At 48.4% G+C, this 25053-nt stretch overlaps 10 protein-coding genes and 2 non-coding genes across 12 annotated transcripts; 7 read left to right on the top strand and 5 right to left on the bottom strand.

Moving 5' to 3' along the window:
- Positions 1 to 270: 270 nt before the first annotated feature.
- On the bottom strand, positions 271 to 2119 carry B0J16DRAFT_348319 (uncharacterized protein). Its single transcript, XM_046128715.1, has 6 exons — positions 1757 to 2119; positions 1315 to 1681; positions 1150 to 1267; positions 1034 to 1098; positions 561 to 980; positions 271 to 499 (listed from the first exon to the last, which is right to left on the bottom strand). Exons 1-5 carry the CDS (start codon positions 1907 to 1909, stop codon positions 643 to 645), a joined length of 1041 nt encoding a protein of 346 aa, XP_045978570.1. The 5' UTR covers positions 1910 to 2119; the 3' UTR covers positions 271 to 499; positions 561 to 642.
- Positions 2120 to 3761: 1642 nt separating this feature from the next.
- B0J16DRAFT_323695 (uncharacterized protein) lies at positions 3762 to 4986 on the top strand (the record flags this gene model as incomplete). Its single annotated transcript, XM_046125787.1, has 4 exons — positions 3762 to 3784; positions 3827 to 3941; positions 4020 to 4352; positions 4426 to 4986. The coding sequence occupies 4 exons, from the start codon at positions 3762 to 3764 to the stop codon at positions 4984 to 4986; spliced, it is 1032 nt and encodes a 343-aa protein (XP_045978569.1).
- Positions 4987 to 7180: 2194 nt separating this feature from the next.
- B0J16DRAFT_323694 (uncharacterized protein) lies at positions 7181 to 8899 on the top strand (the record flags this gene model as incomplete). Its single annotated transcript, XM_046125786.1, has 1 exon — positions 7181 to 8899. The coding sequence occupies one exon, from the start codon at positions 7181 to 7183 to the stop codon at positions 8897 to 8899; it is 1719 nt and encodes a 572-aa protein (XP_045978568.1).
- Positions 8900 to 9122: 223 nt separating this feature from the next.
- B0J16DRAFT_309652 (amidase signature domain-containing protein) lies at positions 9123 to 11159 on the bottom strand (the record flags this gene model as incomplete). Its single annotated transcript, XM_046124920.1, has 4 exons — positions 11041 to 11159; positions 10913 to 10990; positions 10261 to 10868; positions 9123 to 10210 (listed from the first exon to the last, which is right to left on the bottom strand). Exons 1-4 carry the CDS (start codon positions 11112 to 11114, stop codon positions 9123 to 9125), a joined length of 1848 nt encoding a protein of 615 aa, XP_045978567.1. The 5' UTR covers positions 11115 to 11159.
- A 1462-nt stretch (positions 11160 to 12621) lies between these two features.
- B0J16DRAFT_348315 (uncharacterized protein) lies at positions 12622 to 13203 on the top strand. Its single transcript, XM_046128714.1, has 2 exons — positions 12622 to 12743; positions 12805 to 13203. The coding sequence occupies exons 1-2, from the start codon at positions 12649 to 12651 to the stop codon at positions 13037 to 13039; spliced, it is 330 nt and encodes a 109-aa protein (XP_045978566.1). The 5' UTR covers positions 12622 to 12648; the 3' UTR covers positions 13040 to 13203.
- An 88-nt stretch (positions 13204 to 13291) lies between these two features.
- On the top strand, positions 13292 to 13365 carry B0J16DRAFT_t311. The gene has a single exon. It is a non-coding gene; the product is annotated as a tRNA-Val (tRNA).
- Positions 13366 to 13536: 171 nt separating this feature from the next.
- Positions 13537 to 13619, bottom strand: B0J16DRAFT_t271. Its single transcript has one exon. It is a non-coding gene; the product is annotated as a tRNA-Lys (tRNA).
- Positions 13620 to 13910: 291 nt separating this feature from the next.
- On the top strand, positions 13911 to 16102 carry B0J16DRAFT_180671 (acyl transferase/acyl hydrolase/lysophospholipase). Its single transcript, XM_046122597.1, has one exon. The coding sequence runs from the start codon at positions 14032 to 14034 to the stop codon at positions 16009 to 16011; it is 1980 nt and encodes a 659-aa protein (XP_045978565.1). The 5' UTR covers positions 13911 to 14031; the 3' UTR covers positions 16012 to 16102.
- A 90-nt stretch (positions 16103 to 16192) lies between these two features.
- Positions 16193 to 17318, bottom strand: B0J16DRAFT_388048 (chaperonin 10-like protein; the record flags this gene model as incomplete). Its single annotated transcript, XM_046131718.1, has 2 exons — positions 16193 to 17169; positions 17216 to 17318. The coding sequence occupies 2 exons, from the start codon at positions 17316 to 17318 to the stop codon at positions 16193 to 16195; spliced, it is 1080 nt and encodes a 359-aa protein (XP_045978564.1).
- A 615-nt stretch (positions 17319 to 17933) lies between these two features.
- B0J16DRAFT_180665 (uncharacterized protein) lies at positions 17934 to 19354 on the bottom strand. The gene has a single exon (XM_046122596.1). It carries the CDS (start codon positions 19076 to 19078, stop codon positions 17996 to 17998), a length of 1083 nt encoding a protein of 360 aa, XP_045978563.1. The 5' UTR covers positions 19079 to 19354; the 3' UTR covers positions 17934 to 17995.
- On the top strand, positions 19355 to 20587 carry B0J16DRAFT_180664 (Alpha/Beta hydrolase protein). The gene has a single exon (XM_046122595.1). It carries the CDS (start codon positions 19631 to 19633, stop codon positions 20528 to 20530), a length of 900 nt encoding a protein of 299 aa, XP_045978562.1. The 5' UTR covers positions 19355 to 19630; the 3' UTR covers positions 20531 to 20587.
- Positions 20588 to 22707: 2120 nt separating this feature from the next.
- Positions 22708 to 24896, top strand: B0J16DRAFT_348308 (phosphate transporter). The gene is made up of 3 exons (XM_046128713.1): positions 22708 to 22906; positions 22969 to 24423; positions 24473 to 24896. Exons 1-3 carry the CDS (start codon positions 22828 to 22830, stop codon positions 24754 to 24756), a joined length of 1818 nt encoding a protein of 605 aa, XP_045978561.1. The 5' UTR covers positions 22708 to 22827; the 3' UTR covers positions 24757 to 24896.
- The last annotated feature ends 157 nt before the right edge of the window (positions 24897 to 25053 follow it).

The raw sequence follows: 25053 nt of genomic DNA, 5'->3' as shown, positions 1-25053 counted from the left end.
TGTCTGCTTACGCCAAGTCGCTAAAGAAGCCCTACGCCAAGTTTATGTGCCGTAGATTTGCGCATACTTTTACGAATATTGTCACCATCCTCAAAAATCAAGAAAGTATCAGCCGACCGACTCCAGGTCAGGCTTTATAAAAGGTGTGGTATCCACTGTACCTAGGTGAATTACGATTCTTTTACGTAGTTCAGTCTCTTGTCTGTCCACAGCGAGGGCCTTTAAGCAATACTGACTATCATCAGTTCAGCTGTACCCTCCTCTACCCCTCTCAGGATGGGGGCCATGCATGCACCGGAACATTAAGGCTCGCGGCCCGCTCTATCCCGTGTGCGGAGGCTTCGTATGTGCAGATCTTCCTGCTGTGATAGGCCAGAGATATCAGGGATAATGTCATGTTGGTTTTTCGCGTATTGTGCCCGCATGTTAGCTCTTTCTTGTCTTTACATGGATTGCTGTCCAGAATCATCAGATGACTAGAGGTAACCGTCCTTGGCTCCTATCACAAACGCCAGTTTATCAGCACAGCTCAGAGTACATGGTTACGTCGTGTAACACACCAACTAAACTTGTAAAACGAGATTTTGTTCCGAACCAGTATGCAACTTCGCTTTTAGCCTCCACACATTCAGCCCTCCATTATTACCACCTCTCCTCCCTCGTTATTATCCTCTCGATCCCATAGGCGCCCTCGGTACTCCGTCCATCCGATTCAACCCGAAGAAAGAAGGTAGCGTCATGATGTTGCTTTGTATCAACCAATGCTGTTTGTTGGTGATGGGATGGTGGTGCGTTTCTCTCGGAAGTCCTCTTGTCCCGAGTGCTAATGATCCGAAGGTCGCGTAGCGGTTGATTCGATATTTGTTCAGGGCCACGGTGCCAAACACTCAGCACTAATATGCGCATAACGGGTATCGATGCAGCCATGATAGTCACAGCACACTCAACATTACTCCATATTACAATATTCACTCGAGCATCTATGAGACCGAGGTTAATATTCGTCACGGGTTGCGGGGTGGACGAAACTCACAAGTGCGGTTCTTACTGCCAAGCCCGAGCATACCGTAGCACTTAGCTGCAGCTGCAGCGGCGGCACTAAGACATCGTCAGTAGTTGAGACACGAATCTTCTTGTTGCAGGACTGACAATATACCAAACGTCAGGGCAATTCCAACTCCCACTTTCTCACGTTTTCGCATCGAGAGTTTCCAAATAATCATCCACGCAAGAATACACAACGCAAGATCAACTGCTCCGGAGTAGGCTACTCTAAAATTAGCAGAGCTGAATGTAGAGGAAATCGGGACTCACCTCCTGCGAAGATATTGTAATATGTCGCGACCGATGGATTCCAACAGGTTCCTGGGAGGTTTGACCGCCAGACCTTCTGGGCAGGGGTGCATTTGATGAAAGAAAATACGATCACCAGGTTCATAATAATGTTCATAGAGACAATCAGGAACCAGAGGAACCAATTCATCCAACCATCCACCAGCCTTATGAGGGTCAGAGCAAATGATGTCTTGCTCCATGCCGCCGACAACACGGCGAAGAGACCAAAAATCGTCCCAGTGAGGGCAATCGTCGGTACGAAAGCAGGATCAACTTCTGAGATATCCTTGCCAAACCCGAGTTGGACTTCGAAAATCATCAGAGCTAGCGAAATAGCAAAAGAAACCTAGTTGGGTAAGCCCGATATCACAAGCTTGGTGGATGTAGATAAAGAGTAGAAGTGGAAAGCCTGGAAACTCACCCATGACGCAATCAGGACATGGTCATCCCACCAGAAGCCTCGCCTGCGAATGACCTTACAATACAGACGAAGCCCCAGAAAGATTCCCGAAAGAATGAGGAGTGACAACGATTGTGCAACGATTGTTCTGCCGTAGTCCTTGGATTGTGGCATCAGAGAGGCGGATCGTCGCTGCAGGTTTCACCAACCGGGGAGTGGGGGTGTGTCGGTCATGTAAAAGCAATTAAAGGAAATGAACAAATGAAACAGACTGGAAGGGGAATGGAAGATCATGCGAGTATGTCTGTCTGTGATTGACGTGTTGATGATGATGATATGATGGTTCAGTCGTCGAATTGAGAGTGGAGGAAAGTCGATGAAGATGGGGAAATAAAAAGGGAGATAATAAGCAGCGGGACTTGCGAGATCCTTTGCCCCTTGAAAACTGCACTGACGTTACGCTTTGGACTAGAGGATTATGGCGTTGACTAGTGGTCGAACTATAGTCAGCCACGCGACGTGTAATTGGACCGCAACTTCTCGATTTCCTCGGCACGTTCCGCTACCATTGTCGACAACAATAAAGGATATGATTCATTGTCAGTATAATGAGGTACAAGTAGAGGTTCATCTCCACTGCATCATTGTACCTTGTTCTGTTACTTTTTCCCCCATTTGATCCAAGATGTGGGCTATGATTGGTATGGTGGAAGCTACGATGTCTTCCTCGAGCTCGAGTCATGCAAAAGCTATTTCGATGGCTAAGCTTTCTTTAAGTGCAGATCTTCAGACGCGTACAGACCAGTATTGCAATTTGCAATTACTGATCTCTTAATTCCGATGCTACTGTGTTATCGATAAGCTAATTACAAACTTACGTAGAAATAGACTCTTTGTGGTTTTCCATATTCGGTATGCACATCGCTCGGTTACTATATCAATAGACTTACATCTTAATGATCGGGATATAAATACCTAGCTCACCTTTTATATTCAGAGAGATCGTGATGGTATGAGGTGATCTATTTATTCATTAAAGGTTTTTGAAGGTCAGTCATCAAGTTGTACAGTTCAGGTGATAATTTAGAGATTAAAAAGATCAATTGCACAGGGAGAGTTGCAGCAGGTTGAGTTAACTTACTGATATTCCTTCCAAGCAGGAAGTCAACAGTAGACTTGGAGACGTATTATGAGGGAAAGCATAATTCGTAGGAGGGACATGGTCACCGCTAGCAGATGCTCCTACGTGTCTGGTCATACTCCAAGGCGAAGGGATGTGTTGCAGGTCTATGAGACACGCTGGGACTTGATGAATCATCACAACTCATGCTGTGGATTCTATCAGATATGATAGCGATCTAGAATGCAATTAAGTATCCATTTCTTGGCATACGGAGATAGAGTAGACCGTTTAAGAGGGAAGGAAGTTCTTTGAAGAACGGCCCAGACCTTCAGCGCCTGAGTCGTTTCTTCTCAATGCGTCAAGCCTCAACAAGAAAGCCCACGTCGTCGCATTCGTCCCCCAAAAGCCGATGGACCGCAGGTAAGAGTTTTACGGAGAGAAGGAAGGTGAACGGCCCGGGGGGCCAGATTCCATCGTATTCATCATTGTTCTTTATCTTGGGCGCATGCTAATGTAAGTTTCCGTAAGCCTTTTGAATGCCGATTTAAATGGTCAATCAAGTTCCCGTGTCTTATATCTCAGACAATTCGGAATTTTATCGTAATGCCGATGATTGTTTCATTCTCACCGCCCTAAGCTCTCTCGATACAGCCAGTCACGGGATGTTCATGCCTTACCGTGTTTCATATTCGTGCAGACGGTGTGTATGCACTGACCCACTCGGCGATGCAGGAAGCAGAATCGGGATATTGTTGCTCGTATCAAGATTCGCGATCTGAGATCTGAGACCGAGGAGTAGTCAGGAGACGACCCGAGCCGTCTGCCTGTCGTCACTAGTCTCGGTTTGTTTCCAGAGCGAGCGAAACTAGCATCAAGTGACGCAACGATCAGTAATCTAATCTCATGTCCGAGGGTTGTGAGAGAAGGTAAAATCAGATATCTCAATCGGCTACTTAAGCACTCTCTAGCCCTTTGCCGATAACCATCATCATCAAATCTCCTTCGCCAATCAATTCATTCCAGAAATACTATTACCCGGGAAATTGCCAAAGTCAAGCTACAATGTCAGCAACTACAGACAAGGTATACAACCGATGGCTCAAGGACGCTGAACCCTGGCTTCAAGAAGACGATTGGAACTCGGACGAATACTTCAAATAGGTCGAACGTCTATCCCAAGCAAAGGCCAACCTAGACGAGAGGTATGTCGAAGTTGACAAGAACGTTCTTTCAAATGTGTACAACAAGGCAGCGGCGCATGAGAAGACCGTCCTTCAGAATCGTCCCAACGGTGACTTTGGTCGAGTCAAATCCTGGGATGTCGCCTATCTTATAATGAGGCAGATCATTGCCTACCACTTCTACAACCGTTCAACATTTGAAGAAATCCCCGAGAAGAGTCTTGTGAAGCGTGTGCAGGTTCATTTGGTGAAAATGAACATCCCAATGTTGGACACGGATATCGCACAGATGCTTCAGGCTGCTGCAGACAAGGTATGGGACATCAGTTGCTTCCCCAACGTGTTGCTTCTTCGACGTGTCGATTCACTAACAAACATCGTGATAGGTCCCACTCGAGCAAGCCGTCGAAAGAGCACTTCGCAACTACATACAGAAAATCCGAAAAAGCGAGCCTGTCTCTACTGCCTACAACAAACGGGGCCTCGTCTGGGAGAATCCTCTTTTTATCCAGAAGCTTCAACAGACCAGGGTGAACGGGGGCCCTGCCGATCGGTCCAAGATCCCACAATTCTTCAAGGAAGTCAACGAAGATAGAGTTGCAAGGGAGTATCGGCCTTTCGAAGATGATGTACTGAAGAACATTGAGGCTGCTTTCAACACAGATGAGAAGATGGCTTTGTTTATGGAGAGATGTGCGGAGCCGATGGTTGAGAACGAAAGTTCTGATAACCATGCAGCAACAGCCATCGAGTACATCCTTAAATCTCCAGACTTTAAGTGGTTGATGGACTACGCGGCAGCGAAAGAGAAGGAGAATCTCTCGTGGGAGGCTACTATTGGGCCAGCTGTCAAGGCTCTTAGGAGACTTGGAAGAACCAGTGCTGGCAAGGATTTTGACAAGCTGGCTGCTTATGCCAAGGCACACCAGAAGCCTCAGGAGGTCTAATAAGTGTAACTGAGACAGAGAGGGGTTTTCGCCGCATTGAGGTTTTCCCCAGTGAAGAAGCTAGAATTGATCGAACAAGTTTCTCCCTTGTCATTGTTTCTATCTCTGCTACTTCGCCATGTGTGTCGTTTACAAGCGTCCTCAACCATCTCACAACAGAGTCCTGATTGGTTCGGACCGTCCGAGACATGGAATGTCATCAGTGCCACACGGTTAGAAATGGATGTCATCGATGGCGTTGCTCCGTTCTTTGAAAGCTTTTTGAGCTTGATACGAGCGCTCGTCGATCCAATCTTCACCAATGTAGTAACAGGTTTCACGTTGTCGTATTATCGATGGGTTTGACCTCACGAAAGGGGGCTTGAACCCCGGTTTATAGCCAATAGGATCAAGGTACTTCAATATATATACAGTTTACACTACAAGAGAAGTACTGGACCATATCTTATCGGCTATCTTATCAGCCAGTTGTCTGATAAGATGGCAAAGTGGAGACAAGCCCCGATCTCGTTGATGGCCCGCCACAGCTGTTTGTTACCCGCACCTCCATCTCGCGAAACTCTAACTGAGACTTATTTGCTCCAAAAGAGAATTTTACATCATTTCCACAGCATAGAAGTTCGAGAACGTAAAGGAAATGCGGATAATACACTGCGGGGGGGATTCTAGAGATACACTTAAATCTCCCACATGACTTCTTGTTCTAAACTCATTAAGCCTCCAGTGATTATAATCGTCAAATTGAATCGGCGGCCACCAATCAACAACCACTTTCTCCTACCCTTTAGGATATTGAAAAATAAATAAAACAACTCTCTTTTACCAAACTCCGCTCTGTATACCCAGTCAGACTCAATCGCAAGAAAATCCCTTCGCAAGCAGAACCTACCCTATCGAAACCGATGATCTCAAGACCCTTTTCAATCCTAAGCTTCCAATTGGCCAATCCCTGCTGATGAAAACTTTACTGTGGAGTTGTTTCATCTTTTCTCCAACTCCACGACCCCAGTTCTTACAGACTCGCGATAAGATCACAGCTTGTTCGCGCATGAATATTCATCTTGGCAATTAAGTTATAATACTACGTGATAACGGCAGTGCAATTTGTCCTTACTTGGAGTATTCCTTGTGAATTACGTAACCTTCTAGGTCCAGGCAAGATGGGTTGCCTCTTACTACATTGACGCGTGCTTACTTGCCGTGTGCTCAATTGGGGTCCTCCTGGTTGTCGCGCCGATAATGTCCGTCGGGCTTCAATGAAGCCATCGCAAGACTGACTCAACCACAGAAAAAAGAAAAAAAACAAGGCGCATCCGAGCCCGTATTTAATCTCAATCAATCTCAAACCTGTCCCGTCCATCCCACACACGTAGAAAGCCCATCTTGGCGGGAGGCTCTCATTCCAGTTCCAGTCTGAAACTCTGACAGTTGTTCCAAAACGCTGGTGAAAAGAACGGGACCTTGAGCAGGAGATATCAGGTATTTATTTTCCCCAAGAAAAAAAAAAGGCTGAAACATCGAAACGGGTCGCCATGGCCGGGACCAAAGGCTTCCGCTGCGGCCAGGGGTTCGCCAAGCCGATGCGGGGGTGTCGAGTTTCATAGGTTAATGTTAACGATCATAAGCTTAAAGGTACGATAAGGTAAGATAAGGAACTAAGAACAGGGGTTGCCTGGGATTCAGGCAAGGGTTCTACGCTTTGAGATCCCAATCGCCAAGAACCTCCTCCAAACACATCTGTCTGAACCCCTTGGGGCCTCGAACTCTTGGTGACGGCACGAGCACTTTCCGAGCTGGTCGTCATCAGTACACAATGCCTGCGCAAAAGCTGGGATGAGACTGGATGAATTCGCTATCGTACCATGTTGCTATACGACACGAGCAGAAACACTGCACGGATTACACTTGCCGAACCGCAGCCACGTCTCATAGTCAAAACACTTCACCAAGAGGGCCCATGCAACAAAACATCATGACCCCAAAGTGGAAAGAATAAACCTCTTCTTATCCCTCCTCTTTAGCCTCTTTCCTTTCTCTCTCTTTCTCTTTATCCGCCTGGTGTGTGTATCAACCTTTTCTATTCTTTAATTACAGTCGTTAATTAATCTTTCATTCTTTTTTTTTTTTGTCTGTCCGCGCGAGCTGGTATCGCAAGTTTATTCACATTCCCTAATCAGCTTCCTCCTACGCCACGATGCGTTCATCAACACTCCTTTCCGTGTCGACCCTGGCTGGCCTCGCGACCGCCTCGCCATTTTGGCGCCGAGACCCAAACCCACCACCCGCTGAAGCTGTTTGCGAACCTGTCACCGAGACAGTACACCTCCCCGCTGAGACGGTCCACGAGACTGTCCACGTCACCGTGACAGAACATCAAGTAGTTACCGAAGTTCAACATGCTACTATCACAGAGCACGTCGAGGTTCCTGTGACGGAGCATGTTGAAGTCCCTGTCACGTCCATCGTGCACGTCGAAGTCGAGAAGCCTGTTACCGTGATTGAGACGGTGCATCAAACGGTAGAAGTCGAGAAACCGGTTACTGTTGTTGAGACTGTTCATCAGACTATCGAGCAGCCTGTGACGGTGGTTCATACTTCTGTCGTTGAAGTTGAGAAGGAAGTCAAGGTTACCGAAACCTCAGTTGTGCACCAGACCATTGAACAGCCTGTCACACTTATTCACACGTCTATTCAAGAGGTGGAAGTTGAGAAGCCGGTTACTGTTGTCGAGACCGTCCACCAGACTATCGAACAACCCGTAACATTGGTCCACACCTCGGTCGTTGAGGTCGAGAAGGAGGTCAAGGTTACCGAGACTTCAGTCGTTCACCAAACCATCGAGCAGCCCGTTACTCTCGTCCACACTGCCGTTGTGGAGGTTGACAGACCCGTTACAGTCATCGAGACTTCCGTTCACGAAGTACCTGTCGAGAAGCCTGTCACTGTTGTTGAGACTATCCATCAGACTGTCGAACAACCCGTGACAGTGATTCACACTTCCGTCGTTGAAGTTCCTGTCGAGAGGCCAGTCGAGGTCCCCGTTACACAAGTCGTCGAGGTTCCTGTCCAACACACCGTTGAAGTCCCCGTCGTGCACACTCAAATCGTTGAGAAGCCAGTCGAGGTACCAGTCCAGGTCGTCCACACAGTCACCGAGGAACTGGTTCATACCGTCGAGGTCGAAAAGCCAGTTCATGTGACTGTCATTGAAACAGTCACCGAGCAAGCTCCTGCGCATGCTGCGCCAGCACCTACCCATGTCGCGCCACCTGCTGAGCATCCCGTCGTCGAGACTCCTCCTGAGCATGTCGTTGAACCACCCGCTGAACACCCCGTCGTGGTCATCACTGAGGGCCATGAGCCAGCTACTGTCACAACAGCCATTACACCAATGCCACCCGCTCATGAGACAGCTATTATGGCAGCACCACCAGCTCCCGAGCACCCAGTAGTCGAGGCACCACCTGCAGAACACCCAGTTGAGGAGCCCGCTGCACCCGAGCACCCAGTCGTTGAAGCACCCCCCGCAGAACACCCAGTTGAGGCACCTGCTGAACCAGCCGCACCTGAACACCCAGCTCCTGAAGCATCCCCCGCGGAACACCCCGCCGCTGAACCAGCTGCGCCTGAACATCCCGTTGCTGAGGCCCCAGCAGCTGAACACCCCGTCGCCGAAGCTCCAGCAGAACAAGCAGCCCCAGAACATGTACCCAAAATGATGGAGTATCCAACCCCATCCAAACCTGAGCACACCGTCACGGAAGAACACGGCGGCGAGATGCCCATCGAAGAAGCATTGAAGCATCCCCCAAGCGCCAAGGACATTCCCGTCCTTCTACCCAACGGCGGCGTCACAAACTCGACAGTCGCGCCGACATATCCTGGACGAAGGGCGGTTGTTAGAAGGTTCTAGATAAGATAAGCGTTTAATGGATTGGGATTTGTATAGAGGGATGATAAAAGACAGCCACATTAATATGATCTGGACTTGGTTGGCAGGATAGTCTTAATTAGGATGAATAAACTACAAATTGACGCCATTTGCTCTGTTACAGTGATGTGATACTTCTTGTAAAATACTTGTTCTCTCTCACTCCGGGTATACCTGAACTCCGACATAAGAGAGCTAAACACTATCATTTCTCATTACTCTCAGCAACCTTCTTAGCTTGCTCAAGAATATCCTCCCAAACAGGTGGTCTACACCGTTTCTCACCCAAAACAGCCTCAGCCTCCACGCCAAACTCCAGCAGCGCCTTCTCCGTACACCACTCGCCAGTAACCATCAATCCCACAGGTATCTTCCCAACAGTACTCTCATCAGCTTCCTCACCCACCCGTTCCTGTCCTTCGGGTACAACGTATCCCGCAGGGACAGATAAAGAAGGCATACCGCAGAAATTGGCCAGCCAAACATAAGTCATGCTCTCTATCGTCAAATCCCCATTACTCAATCCATACTTGAGTTCACTTGCGCCGCCTTTTATCGGGGCGCCCGGGCAAGCTGTTGTTGGTGTGATTATCATCATACCGGGGTGCATTTGCCATAAATGCGCGAGATGCTGCATTAATAAGTTTCGGAGCTTTTGGGCTAGAACGTAGTCTCCTGCTGGTGTTGTGCGGCCCATTGCGAGGAGGAGTTTGTTTGCGGATGTTGTGTTTGATGATTCTGGGAGGAGAGACGCTGCGTCTGCCAAGACGGTCATAGCATGAGCGATTTGGCCTTCTTCCGTGTGAGGAATACTGATAGGTACGACCTCGTAGTTGAACTCGGTGCAAAGCTTCCGAATCATCTTTCTGGTGATAGCCTGCACACCCGGCGCCGCAAGATCAAACCAAGGTTCATAAATACCAAGAACCTTCCTCCCCCGAGACGGTTCCCTATAAATCTTGGGAAATCGTGACGTCGGATGTGGATCAGAAATGATATCGTAAACTGTTGCGAGGGAGTACATATCCGCCGACACAGGGCCTTGTACACAGCATGTTGGCGCTGGATTGGGTGTTGGGAAAGATGATAGGCGGCCGTGGGTTGGCTTGAGGCCGAAGACGGAGCAGTAAGATGCCGGGATGCGAATACTGCCACCTGCATCGCCGGCTAGGGCTATGGGGATTAACCCTGCGGCTACTGCGTAGGCAGCGCCTGATGAACTTCCGCCGGTGTAGTATTTGGGGTTGAAGGGATTGAGCGGTGTGCCGTGGATGGGATTGTTGCCTGTGGTGTCTTTATAACGTCAGCATGTTTAGACCCCGATTAGTAGCAGGCTTACATACCCATTCCGAATTCATGCATATTTAGCTTCCCCAGCATAATTACACCTGCATCCTGAAGTTTCCTGGCAGACCAATTCGTGATAGACCCTGTGCTTACACCTTTACCGGTATAATTATTCTTCGAACCCATCGTCATCTCATAACCATCCATATCAAAATCATCTTTAATAGCAGCAGGTACACCATCAAGCGGTCCAAGCGGTCTTCCCTCGCGATATCGAATAGTTGATTCTTCAGCTGCTTTCAAAACAAGGTCGACTCTCGTGCTGATCCAAGCTGTTGAGTGTTTCCCGTTGATATCCCGACGGATAAGCGGCAATAAAGCATTAGCGACATCTGTAGGCGTGGCTTTGCCCGACAGATATAGTTTTCGAAAATCGGCGATGGAGTAATATGGTGTTTCGGGAAGTGTTTCCTCGATGACAGATTCTGGTGGTGTAATTGTTTGTTGGCTATCGATGTCGGCTTGCGTGGAGGTGCTTGGTAGTGGGATTACTGCTGGGTCGTATCGTGCTTCGTAGACTTCTAGGGATTCGCGGATGTTTCTTAATGAGCCGAAACCGGCATTGTGCCAGACTATTTCGCGGATGAAGCGGATGCAGTTGATACTGTTGGGTTAGTTTGGTCCCGGTCTGTGAGAAGGTGGACTTACAGGAATGCGACAACGACTAATATCGGGCCCCTCAAGACGGGATTATCGAGCTTCCTCGGTTTTATCGTCGTCTCTGGGCTGCCACATGTCAACCCACAGTCCATTCAATTTTGAAGATCATCACTAACACTTGCTGTGCTTTTGGGTAGTCGATAAAACATTGCTGGTTCTCCAACACTTTCGTACACGTCGTAATAGTCATTTTTGTAAAGATATGCCAATAACTCCAGTACCAAAGGAAATAAAGAACAGATGACAAAAAGGAGGCAAGATCGTCAGCAGCAAATCCCAGGGGAATGGCTCGCTAGTATATAAACAACAAAAGAAACGCCACAAAAGCAAGGATGTAAATAAGATCGCCGAAAAGAATAGCAAGCGAGAGTAATTCTACCAAACAAACGAAAGCAAAAGCCACGATGTTTCAAAATAGAACGGTCAGGCTTTTCGCTAAACTACATTCTAATGTCCAGCTTGCATTCTGACCCAATGTGTCGGATATGGTGTCGTGAGCTGGCTAGCCCTACGGAATACAGTCAATTCGGGAATAGCTGTATGCAGAGCCTCAGCGCATCATCGTGCAGTCAAGCTTAGTTGACTCAGCCATGGTCCGATGCACGCTGACTTATTCCCTTTAGTGTCGTCGGAGTGCCCGAAATATCACTAAGCGAGCGAGGCAGGCGAGATAAAGACTTCGCTTGATTGAAGCTAGAAATTCAGCTGCGCCAGATGCATGAATATTGGGTCCACTTTCGGATTTTGCTCCTGGGAATGCTTTTTATCCTGGCTAGTTAATCGGGTTACTTGTTTAGCACTGAGATGCGGTGACATCTTGGGCGCGGGTGACAGATCGGCCTTTAGACAAATCGTGTCATTTCTGCAAAGCCAAGATCTGTACATAGTCAGCGGCGACATTATTTACAACTCATCCCCTTCAAACAATCCTCAGTCTCCGTACTTCACGTCTGTGTCGGTCAAGCTTTCGCGGTGGGTTAGTGCCCCAGGTCCTCCCTCAATAGTGTCGCACTATCATCTTGGCAGGGTCAATAATGCGCTGTACAAAGGTCTGGACCCTTGGCTGCCTCACATGCAATCGTGATCGTGAGAAGAAAACAATCTGACAGCCAACAGGTAAGACTCCATAATTAAAGACCAATGCTGTAGCGAATCAGAATTGTTACCAACAAATGTCCGACTGAAGCTTTGCTTGAATGGGATGTTTGATCCAGGATGTGGCTGGCGTCTTCAAAATCGATAGCTTCTTCGGACGCGGAATTAGCTAGCCTTTTTGGGAAGGAATGCTCCGAAATATCGAATGGCGTTTGCTTTTGATGTTTTTGTCAAGACAACAGAGGAATGAATTGAATTAATCTGGTTAGTGCTTGTTGTTTGCTCTGACCGCCTTCAACCCGAGCGCATCAATGCGTTGGAAGAACATCAGGGTCTCAATTCAGGGTCCAGGGTCCAATTGATCGCGACGCGATCAGACGAGCAGATCATCCTCATCTGACGACAAAGTTATATTGGACACTGTGGTAACTGACATCAGATAAGATGTGCATTTGCTTGGCTCAGTATGACTTCAATTTCACGTGATTGTGTATGACGTGGAGGTGATGATGATGTATGACGATCAAGAAGTACAAAACGGCAGAACTTCATCTCAAACATTGACATCTCGGTATCTTTATTCCATATCACGTCAATAACGTGAGTATCTTACATACAACACCTCAAATATGTCTGGAACAGCACCTAACGACCCCGCGCCCGGTGGTCACTCCAAGACCTTTGAGCAAACCCCACTGGACTCGAATCAACATGGTCAAGCACAGTAAGTCCTCCCTTCTGTTGTTCCGTTCTCATCCAGAATGAACTGGACTGACTTTGCTCAGAAACATCATCGACGAGACGAAAGACACGATCGGAAGAGTTGTAGATGCCAATCTAGGAGAAGTTATCGACGCGGCGAATAGCAAAGGAACATCTCATAGAGTGGATGACATCCTCAACAAACCTGGATCAGGAATCATGGGGGCACAAAAGAAGGCTTCAGCTGTGGATGAGAAGGGTTTCAAGGTTGGCGAGGAAGCAGATTTGCATAACTTGGCGAGTAGCAAACAGCCATAATGTAACGACGTCAGAACAGGGCATCCAAGCAGAAGAAGACAGTACAAAGAATGAAACATTGTGTAATGAATGGCACGGGTATTTCTGAACTGCAAAGCTAGGATAAGCTTTCTCTTCATGATACTTTGAAGAAAAAACTTATCCTAGCCTTGCAGTTTAGAGATACCCCTGCCATTCATGACACAATGTTGCTGAATTCACTGATCGGTCTATGAGGGCTACTTGGATGATACACAGTACAACAAGCAGCTTGGTACTGTGGTCTAGTTGGTCATGACATCTCGTTAACACCGAGAAGGTCCCCGGTTCGAGCCCGGGCAGAACCTCTCTTTTTGCGATTTGAAGTAGATGAAAATGTTAGATATCAACAATGTGTGTTTTCTCTTGCCTTTTTTTTTTTTTTTTTTTCACTTACTTGGAAAGAAAGGGGCAGTGATTGATAAAGCAAAATGCAAAAAAAGAATGCCACGATGTTATGCAATCGTACTTATAGGAACAGCCCGATGCGGGGGTCGAACCCGCAACCTTGAGATCGCGTACTCGTAAGAGTCTCACGCTCTACCGATTGAGCTAACCGGGCGTGGCTCTTATTGTTAAAAAGTCTATCCAATTTAAACACTATGTTCCTAGAACCTTGCTCAATTCTCGTCTCTTCCTCTCACATCGCGGTCGTAGGGTGAGTTCCGTTGGTGAGGCGTGAAGCTCTTCATCTGTCAAAGACGAGGACGAGGACGAGGCGAATAAAGTCGGCTGTTGGATATAGGATTCATAGAGCAGGATTAGTGCTTGAGGGATATTTATGTAGCCGCTCAGTTATCTCTCCTATCCTGAGAAAAGACCGAACACGTTTTAGCCCACGTGGCTCCTTCGCCTCTCAATTTTGGCTTCAATTGGATAAGTCATCAATGACGCAACCACATCCCACGCGCTGTTTACTTCAGTTCACCACCAAACCCTCCAATTATGCCCAAATCTCATAGAAAACGACCAAAATGGTCATTCTAACCTCAATTCGCAAATCTCCAGCTTATCTCTACGCAAAAACATACTGTCTCTGCGCATTGGTCTCCCTCGTCCAAGCAACGCCTGTCTCATCGCGGTTCCAGAAAACGACAACCAATGAGACAACGTCAACGCGTTTTCGCAATGGGAGGGCCCTGACTTCGAAACCAAGTGCACACGAGACTCAACGCAGTGATATTGAGCAAAAACTTTCGTTGTCGGAGAAAGCGACGCGTATCTTGCAGCGATGGTATGCCAGAGCTGAAGATTTGTCTTCTGTCAAGAAGCTTCTCAAACGCGATGAATCTGACATCAGAACATACCCCGAACTTAATTGGGATGCAAAAGTCCGTCAAAGGTCATCTCTACACACCGAAGAACAAAAATTCATCAACGCCCGTAAACTCAGTATCTCGTCACAATCTCTCCACAACTTCCTCAACCTTCCACCAGACGAAAAGGTCGACCCGAGAGATGTCCCACTTATTTCCCTCGGTGGCTCCGGCGGAGGGTATAGAGTCATGTATGGCTTCGCAGGCTTTATAGCCGCTACCAAAAAAGCTGGCTTGTGGGATTGCATCACATGGACGGCTGGTGTGAGCGGTAGTTGCTGGACTTTAGCAGGATATTACACCGTCGCTCGAAACGATATCACGAAACTGATTGACCACTATTTAACTGTTGCAAGTGAAAAGGCGCATCCGATGAGTATATACGCTCTTAACAAAGTTGCACGAAGCAAGAAGGGTGTTTACTTTCTTATTGGGCCTCTTGTTAGCAAAGCGCAGAAAAGTATCATTGGGTTGAGCGTTATGGATTTGTATTCTACGCTTACGGCAACGTATATGCTTTTGTCGAGGGAGGGCAAGGGAAGGCTGGGAAGAGCTATGTTTCAGTGGTCGAGGATCTGGGAGAGGAGTGGGATTGTGGAGGGGAGGGAGCCGATGCCGATTCTTGCTGCTGTGAGAAGAGTTCCGAAGTATTCTTATGAGAGGAAGAGTGTTGCGACGAAGGCGAGGGATGTTGAGGATGGCACTACAGATCAAGATAAGGCTGCCTCGAAAGGAGTGGTCGGGGGTCGGCCGAGGAAGTTCTTCCAGTACTTCGAGATTTCACCTCTCGAAATTGGCAGTCCGGATCTCAATCGCTACGTCCCATCGTGGTCATGGGGTCGTACTTTTGTTTCTGGACACTCGGTCGATCGCCGTCCTGAACAATCCTTCTCACTCCTCCTCGGCCAGTGCACAAGTGCACCTGCAGGACCGTTAACGGAGTGTATCAAAGCTCTTCTGGTATCTATACCCAAGGATACGATCATGGCACGCTTGGTTGGCATGTTTAATAGACTGTTACAGTCTAAGCAGTTTGAAGGTCTATGGGGAAATCCAATTCGAGCGGGCCATGATCCGAATCCCTTCTATGGACTTGAGAAACCACTTATGGCGAGAGAACATACTTCTGAGCACTCCATACACCGGCCACATGCGGACGAAAACACTATATCGAACAGCAGGAGCCTTACCTCTACAACCAAACTCGCTTCGTCAACGCATCTTCCACCTTGGGAGGCCCAAGGCCGTACAAGACTAATGGACTGCGGCATGGCGAACAACCTTCCCAACCACGTCCTCGCAAGACCTGAACGAGGCGTCGATATCTTCATTTCCTTCGATTCGTCGTCGGATGTACAGACTGGAGCGGCCGTGCAGCGCTTGCACCATTGGACTGCAGACTTTGACTTTGAGCTACAAGAAGAAACCGAAATCTTCCACAAACCCCGAAACAACCTTGAGATAGACTCGAATGTTGGTTCAGATATTGAAGTTCGGTATCGACATCAATATGCAAGAGTGTTTCGGGGCACAAGACAGAATGGCCGTGAAGTTTATGTCATTTATTGTCCACTTCTGCCAAATGGTATCAACCCTGATTACAACCCAGCAGTAAGTTCTCACACTTCTAATAGATAATCCAGCTGACCCTCCAGACCTCATCCTTTTCAACTTCAACGAATCTCATGTGGACACCCGCCCAAGTCCAAACCGTCCTCACAACATCAGAAGCAAACTTCACAAACTACGCACTAGACACCATAAAACGCGTCGTTAAAAAGGTATACGAAGATAAAAAAGAAAATAGAATTAGAAACTCTTAAATAGATCCATTCTGAGAACCAGCACCAGGCGTCTCACCCACAACAGTCAAAAACTTCTGCGCCTTGATACTTCCATCTCTCAACCCCTTCAATCCCTCCTCAAGTCCCTCAAGACCATTCTTACCCACAATGTACGGATGAGGCGTAAACCAACCCTCGCTCAATCCTCTTGAGAACGCAGCGGCCCAGGTGAGACCTAGCATCTTATCCTTCTCATCTTCCTTGTGCACCTGGCCAACCATGGACCAGACGACTTCAACACTAGGATCGGCTCCTTCGACGTTCTCTTTCATGAGGATGTTTGTCATTCTTGGCTTGCGACCGGATGCATCGGGGGGTCCGGCGATGGCTTTTGTGACGATTCGCACGGTAGAGTCTTCGGAGACACTGTCGAAGGCCTTGAAGCAACGTGCGCCCGTCTTCTTGATAACATCTCGTATAGCGTCGACAAGTTTATCCTCTGTGTCGTGAACTGTGTAGTCAACCAAAACATCACCCTTGCTTTCGTCAAGGAAAGGCTTAACGAATTCACTTCTCTTACTTCCAACAGCGATGATAGGATGCACATTCGCCGCAGCAGCAAGCTTAATAGCAAAAGCACCCGTAGCAGTACTAGCACCATAAACAAGCAAAGGTCTCTTCTCCTCCGTCTTAGCCAGCGGCGACCAGGGTTCAGGAATCTGAAGTTCCTGGAACAAAGCACACACAGAGGTGTACGCGGCAAGAGGAATAGTAGCAGCCTCTTCAAAAGAGACAGACTCGGGGATGTGGAAGGTAGTATAGTAATGAGCGATGGCGTACTCTGCAAAGGCGCCGTGGGGAGTAGTCATTTCGTGGAAGGCGGCTACACGGTCGCCTTTATGGAAGCCGACTACGTTTTCCCCGATGGCCTCGATTGTGCCGGCAATGTCGTCGCCTGTGTTTCCATCTTTGTTCATGTAGACTGGGAGTTTCCAGTCTTTAGGGTTTGTGCCTGGGTTTGTTAGTAAAGGCCATTAAGTTGAGAGTTCAAGACGTACCTGCGACGACGACCTTGATGAGAAGTTGGCCGGGTCCCGGTTTAGGGATTGGAGAGTCGACAATCTCGACTGAGACATCCTTCTTGACAAGTGCTTCCTTCATGGTAAACTTTCTTCGAGGTGTTGTCAAAATTAAGTCCTGTGGATATTGATCAAAATATGATTGAGTATGCGGGAGATCAAGCAATTGGATTCCCTAGATATAGTACTCGGATATACATGCCCCAAGTCCTTTCTACCTGTATACCCGCCATGTCGCATTATACATGACCTCATTGCCAGGGCAATGTCAATTAGTAATGCAGATATAGTGGATTTTCTCGGGGTCTGTGAAGATTCCGGACCCATCGTGTCATAATAGCGTTTGTGGAGTGGCGATCTTGACAACACTGGGCTATCATGGAGCTTGGCATCGGTGAAACTGACCCAGCAGATTGGCTCACAATGTTCTCTGCTGAATAGATCAATACCTGATATCTCATGCAAATTGCGTGATCTTTTTTCTGATCGATGTGTTTGTAAGTTGTGTCTGAGCTTCACTGCTGCTGTGGAGAGCGTGGGGCCTCGGTACCTGCGTAGCTTCTATCTGCTTCCAGCACCAATGCTTCTTGGCGCCGGGAATTATTCCTTTTGAGAGTTAAATGCCGGATCGGCGAGATTCAAAAGCCGTCTCGGATGGTTAAAAGAGGCCGTCAGGTACAAAAGCTAGTACGGTTAACGTTATGTGATACTCAGCAGTTGTTCCACGGGATATCAATCTTGATCACTACCAACACTCGTCTACCCAGAAAGAATCTCCTTCTCAATAGCCTCGCCCAAAGTCTTCGTACTTCCGCGTCCTCCGACATCCGCTGTCATAACGTCACTCTCCGCTCGTCCAAGCACCCGTTCAATAGCCCCCATCATCCCATCCGCCGCCTCCTTATACCCAAAATGCTCCAGCATCATCTGTCCAGCCCAGATCATTCCTACCGGATTCGCAATCCCTTTGCCGTAAATATCGGGCGCGCTTCCATGCACCGGCTCAAACAAGCTAGGGAAGGAAGCGGTTGGGTTGATATTTGCTGATGGTGCGATGCCGATTGTGCCGGTGCAGGCGGGACCCAAGTCTGAGAGGATGTCGCCGAAGAGGTTGGAGCCTACGACTACGTCGAAGATCTGGGGACGTTGGACGAAGTGCGCTGTTAGGATGTCGATGTGGTACTTTTCGACAGAGACGTCGCTGTAGTTCTTGCTCATTTCTGCGACGCGGGTATCCCACCATGGCATAGTGATGCTGATTCCATTGCTCTTGGTAGCGCTGGTCAATTTCTTCCTCGGTCGACTCTGTGCAAGATCAAACGCATATTTCAGAACACGATCGACTCCCACACGCGTCATGACCGTATCCTGGATAACAGTCTCTCGTTCAGTCCCCTCAAACATAATACCACCCACACTAGAATACTCCCCCTCCGTATTCTCCCTGACAATCCAAAAGTCAATCTCACCCGGCTTCCTCCCCGCCAATGGCGAAGGAATACCCGGAAGTAAACGACACGGTCTGAGATTGATATACTGATCAAACTCGCGACGGAACTTGAGAAGACTGCCCCAGAGGGAAACATTATCAGGGACTTGGTCAGGCATGCCGACTGCGCCAAAGTAAATAGCGTCAAAGGGTTTGAGAAGGTCTTTCCAGTCATCTGGCATCATTTTACCGTGCTTTGCGTAGTAATCGCAGCTGGCAAAGTCGAATTCTTGGAAGGATAGGGAGATGTTGTATTTTTGGGCTGCGGCTTGGAGGGACTTGACGCCCCAGGGCATGACTTCTTTGCCGATGCCGTCGCCTGGGATGACGGCGATTTTGAGAGGTTTGGACATTTTGGTGTGTGTGAGTTATGGTAAGAGAGAAGTAAGTGATGAGATTGATGGGATTAACAGGTGAGATTGTGTTTATATAAATCACATCTGAGGTTCACGATATCGGATCAGTGAGGAGAAACGGACATTCCAAACCCGATGCAGCCCCACCTTCTCGATTAGTACGGCGGACAAAGAAATGTCCGCCAGTATTTTGTTGCACAGGCCGACGGTAACGCATCGTTTTTCGCCGCATGTAACAGTGCATGTTAGTCAAACGACTACCGCAAATCATATGAGATTTCAAAAATGGTCGCTGATGGCCATGATTGCTTGACCGCGAATCGCTTGCCTCGCAGTTTGTGCTGTTCGGTACAGGAAAAGACCGAGGTTCGACCGGTTTGCCTAAGACAATGACGGCATAGTCGCTCTCCGCAAAGCAACACCAGACAAACAGATTACTCAGACAACTTGTCTAACAAAGGGCGCTCGTGATATATAACCCGTCAATTATCCACTTCAAGCTCATACTCTCTCATACTTCACCCAGCAATATCCAGTTTAGCATTCACAATGTTTGACAACTTCCAACCTTTCCAGATCAAGACAAAGTCTGATCAAAACGTCATCATCAACGGCCTCAACTCCAACAATGACGCCTCGAAACCAGCCCTCCTTCTCATCCACGGCTTCCCTCAAACTTTACACATCTGGCATCGCGTCGTTCCCCAAGTCATTGACAAGTACAATGTTGTCCTGATTGACATCCGCGGCTATGGACGGTCTTCCAAACCAGCTGGTGTCGAATCGTATGCCAAAAGCGCCATGGCTCGCGATTGCATCGATGTGATGGACTCTCTGGGTTATACAGACTCATTCTTCGTCTGCGCACATGATCGTGGTGCTAGAGTAGCGCACAAACTCGCCGTCGATTATCCGGATCGTATTCGAAAGTTCATTCTGCTGGATATCTGCCCTACACTCGCCATGTATAGCAAGACAGATTTGGACTTTGCGAAAGCTTACTTCCACTGGTTCTTCCTCATTCAAGCATCGCCAATGCCCGAGATGCTCATCACCGCAAAACCACGCGAACTAGCAGAAATGTTCATGGGCGGCCGTCAAGGCGATGGTATCTCAATCTTCGAACCCGAATGTTTCGAGATTTATGCGAAATCTCTGGCAGATTATGATACCGTGCATGCTATGTGTAACGATTATCGGGCCAGTGCAACGCTGGATCTTGATGAGGCGAGGGAGGATTTAAAGAGTGGACGGAAGATCAAGAGTCCTTTGCTTGTGCTTTGGGGAAAGCATGGTGTTGTTGAGAAATGCTTTGATGCGGTGCAGGAGTGGAAGGATGTTGCGGATGAAGGGGTGGAGGTTAAGGGACGGAGTGTTGATTCGGGGCATTATATTCCTGAGCAGGCACCTGATGAGGTTGTGGCTGCCATCAAGGAGTTTCTGGTGTAGTTAGTGAACCAGTTAGCATTGTAGAACGGAATAATGGCAAATGACAATTGATTGAAGTGTCAACAATAGCTCGGCATTCCTCTCTATCCTAATGGCCTGGTGAGAGTAACATCCACGCAGTAGATGATCACCATGTTCAACAAGAAGACTACTCCACAATAAGGCAAGCTCATTCATTGAGTCTGCATAAAGCCCACGGTCAATCCGTTAACTACTAACTTTAGGTTTCTGCGATAACCGATCCGCAAGGCGTACATTCCCCCAGCCAACTCATGGAATGCAAAAGCTTATCGTGATCGACTGATAAGAGGGGACTAGTCCGGATCCGGCATGTGCATAGCTTCAAGATTTTTACTGTAGGGTAATTTCTCAACAGCGATGATTTAACATGTGTTTGTTAAAGACATGGACTGTTAAAGACATGGACTGTTAAATGACGATGGATCAACCGTTACAGCTTGAACTTGAATTTGAAGTTTGCCTCAACGCCACAAACCGGCAGGCAAAACGATCATCGCAACATCATCATAGCCCTATGTAATTCATCGTCTGTCGATGATTTTCTTGTGGCGACAACTGACCATCGAGACCGAAAAACAGCTATGCCATCACGATATTCTAGCATATTGATCTTCACGATGCGGCGACATCCATAAGGCCGCGGCTGGTCGCACCACAGTCACAGGCTGACAAGCGATTTAACAAGGGTGGTATCCCAATCTAACGGAACCACCAAACAGAACAATGCTTCTTGACACCTGCATGACCCAAAGGTGGACACTGATTGAACCCCACGGACACGCCGCTAGATAAAACAAGCTTCATTTCAAGGTTCTATTGGATAAGGAACATGATCAATTAACAGCAAAGGCTCCTGCATCCAATCCAGGACCCCCGTGGGTGCAGCCACAGCCAAGACAGCTGACGGGGAAGGCGTTCTTGACGGATTCTTCGGCACGATCCATCTTGGTATTCTTGGCGCTTGGCGATGATTATCAGACTGTGGCAAGAGGAAGTCTAGATGTGAGTTCATCGTGATGTCTGGAGGGATGATCATCCAATAGCTTGATCAGCTTTTCTTTTTCTATGCTTAATTATTGGATGTTGGAGCCCTTTCCAGACACCGAGATCTTCAATTCGGTTTACAAATAAGGTATAGTGACACGACAATTGCTTTTTCAATGCAGTCAATCAACGCGCAATGACATGCGCAACTTAATTCGGAACAGTCCGATAAAAAACCGTCGGTCGAGATCTTCCCAGTGGGAGGTTTTAGTGTCCGGGGTCGATGGGCCAGTAAAATAGCTCCATTTCCCCATGTGGCTGTTTCACACGCTGACGCGGGGAGACAAGCAAACCACCCTTGACTTGGATCTAACGGGAGCAAAGTCTAGATTCGGAATTGTGGACTAACCAGGATGAGATACCGAACGGTGGAGTCTTGTGAATTTTTGGGATTTTGAGAAGGAAGAAGGAGGCGTTGAAACGGGTGATATTTTGTATGGAACGGCTGAGGGAAATATCGGGCACATGTGAACTGGGCAGTAGAGGACATGTAATTTGTTCCCAGTTGGGTTCAAGATGAAGGGGACAGGGGAGTTGATTGAAGATCATGCACGTGTTATCTATCACGAATTAAGCATGCATTTGTTCTTGAAAATAACTCTAATAGCTTTATCAAAAGTTTAAAAATTTTCTGCAGTAGTCAAGAGGGCACGCGAGCTTCACTCCGCCGAGAACTCAGCTCAAGAAGAGATCGGACGCCGCTGACTTGGCGATTTCTTGTCCCGCCGTGGCGTCAGCCCCCTGTACGTATTCGACTCATAGTCGAATTAACCAATCAGAGAGTGAGATTGTGCACGCACGTGGGGTGGAGAAAGAAGCTCATAGGTGAAATATGCTTAATTGCTAGTCTCCCCGTACTAACGCCGTCTGATGCCAATCTACCCACCCTTCGTATGCGGGTGTAGACACCATGTCTCTGTCGTAGCTGTATTCTTGACCGAAGCAATGCGCCAGAGCACAGCTTCTGGACCTCCAGTGGGGGTTATGGCGTAGTCTAGTATCTTCTCGGCAGGTACCTTTTGCATGGGATCCATCCTAACCTGGCGACGTGAACCTTTTTTGTACCCGTTTCCTTGCCATTGAGACTGTGGCAGATTTTCCTTTAAAGCCCCCGAACTCTAACCCTTCCCCTCTTTCTCGACCATCGACTTCCAACCTTTCTCTTCTGTCTACCATCAGACATCAAGGCAATCTACTCTTGCCTCTTCCTTCGTTACACCAAGTCCTTCACAATGGTTCTCGAGGCCTACACCTACGTCTTTGCCATTGGCAGTTGCTTTGCTCTGCTAGAGGCCTACAACAATGGTGCCAGTATGTCATCTCCCCTCCCTTCTCTCCTCCCATCTTGAAGCAAAATACTGACAGACATTCAGACGATGTCGCCAACGCTTGGGCTACCTCCGTCTCCTCCCGCTCCGTAACATACCGCGGAGCAATGGTCCTCTGTTGCATCTTCGAAATGCTCGGAGCCCTCGCAGTCGGCGCCCGAACCGCCTCCACCATCAAGAACGGCATCATTCCCATGGAAGCCTTCCGCGACAACGCAGGCGTCCAGCTCCTCGCCTTCGCCTGTGCCTCGGCCGGTGCCTCTACATGGGTTATGTGGTGCACCAAGCACAACGCCCACGTCTCGTCTACATACTCTCTCATTTCATCGCTCGCTGGTGTCGGTATCGCTACTGTCGGTGCTAGCAAGGTTGAGTGGGGATGGAACGGTGGTCAGGGTCTTGGTGCTATCTTTGCTGGTCTTGCTATGGCGCCCACCATCGCTGGTGTCTTTGCCGCGGTTATCTTTTCGCTGGTCAAGTATGTTGTCCATGTGCGCAAGAACCCTGTTCCTTGGGCCGTTTGGACCTCGCCTTTCTTCTTCCTCATCGCTGGTACCATCTGTACTCTGTCGATCGTTTACAAGGGATCTCCCCGTCTTGGTCTCGCTGAGAAGCCTGCTTGGTACATTGCCTCGGTGACTCTTGGTGTCGGCTTCGGTCTCTTCGCCCTTTCTGCCCTCTTCTTCGTTCCCTTCGTCCACGCTGTTGTCATCAAGAAGGACTACACCCTCCGCTGGTGGGACTGCTGGAGGGGCCCTCTTCTGTTCAGCCGCCCCGCTCCTCCTGATGCCGAGCACGCTCGTGTTCCCGACTACGCTGTCGTCCAGCACACCTCTGAGCTTCAAATCGGCCCTGTTGAGACCGACGAGCACAACCCTAAGAAGATCAGCGATGATGAGATCACCCCCGCCACTGCCGCCAGCTCCGAGAACAACGAGAAGCGACATCTCAACCTTGCTGAGTCTAGCCAAGAGGATTACCAGCGCATGCTCAAGGAGGCCGAGGATCTCCACCACGCCAATCTCCGCAAGGGTAAGGGACCTCTCGGCTGGGCCATGCGAACTCTTCACGCCAACCCCATCGGTGCCGGTTCCATCCACGAGACTCACAACCTGATCGCCGTCGTCAAGCGTATCCCCGCTCAGATTGTTGTCGCTCTCCTCTACGGTGCTCACTACGACATCCACACTGCCCAGATGGGTATCGAGGCTACACCTGAGGGTCGCCGTATGCAGCGTGTCTACGAGCATGCTCCCAAGTACCCTAACGAGGTTGAGTACCTGTACTCTTTCGTCCAAGTCATTACTGCCTGCACTGCTTCTTTCGCTCACGGTGCCAACGATGTTGGTAACGCTGTCGGTGTCTGGGCTGGTATGTACGCTGCTTGGTCTACTAGCCGACCTGCCGAGAAGAAGGCCGAGGTTCCTCTGTGGCAGATTGGTGTTGTCGCTGCTACGATCTGCATTGGTTTCATCACTTACGGATACAACATCATGAAGGGTAAGTCAAATCACACTCATATTACTGAAACATTACTAACTCGCAATAGTTATGGGTAACAAGATCACCTACCACTCTCCTTCTCGTGGCTCTTCCATGGAGATGGGTGCTGCTATCACTGTCCTTGTTTTCTCCCAGTACAAGCTCCCTGTCTCTACCTCCATGTGTATCACCGGTGCCACCGTTGGTGTCGGTCTTTGCAACGGCAGCCTCAAGGCTGTCAACTGGAAGCGAGTTTTCCTCCTCGTCTTCTCCTGGATCATGACCATTCCTATCGCCGGTCTCATCGGTGGATGTCTCATGGCTCTTGCTCTCAATGCCCCTCACTTCTAAAAGCATATATGATACCTTGTTCTTTCGTTTAATTGTGGGAGTTGGAGATAGGACGGATATAGATGGGGCCTGATTGCATAGATACCGAAGTCAAAACCGTTATTACTTTAATTGATTGATACTACTCTCTTTACTTGAGCATCCCAATATTCCGTGTCTGCTGCAGTGTTATTTTCGTACTCTATCTCAATAATTTACTCTGGTTTCATCTTACTCGGTCACCTTCCATCTCGACTGATCTAATCGGTTGGATACGTAGTTGGAAGACGTCATGTTAGTAGTGTATGCCTTTATGCA

Source organism: Fusarium flagelliforme (assembly GCF_020744385.1).
Source record: "Fusarium flagelliforme strain FIESC 12 MPI-CAGE-AA-0113 chromosome Unknown B0J16scaffold_7, whole genome shotgun sequence".
In the NCBI taxonomy this organism is placed as follows: domain Eukaryota; kingdom Fungi; phylum Ascomycota; class Sordariomycetes; order Hypocreales; family Nectriaceae; genus Fusarium; species Fusarium flagelliforme.
Note: the sequence above shows the minus strand (reverse complement) of the source record. Positions and strands in the feature narration are given on the sequence as shown.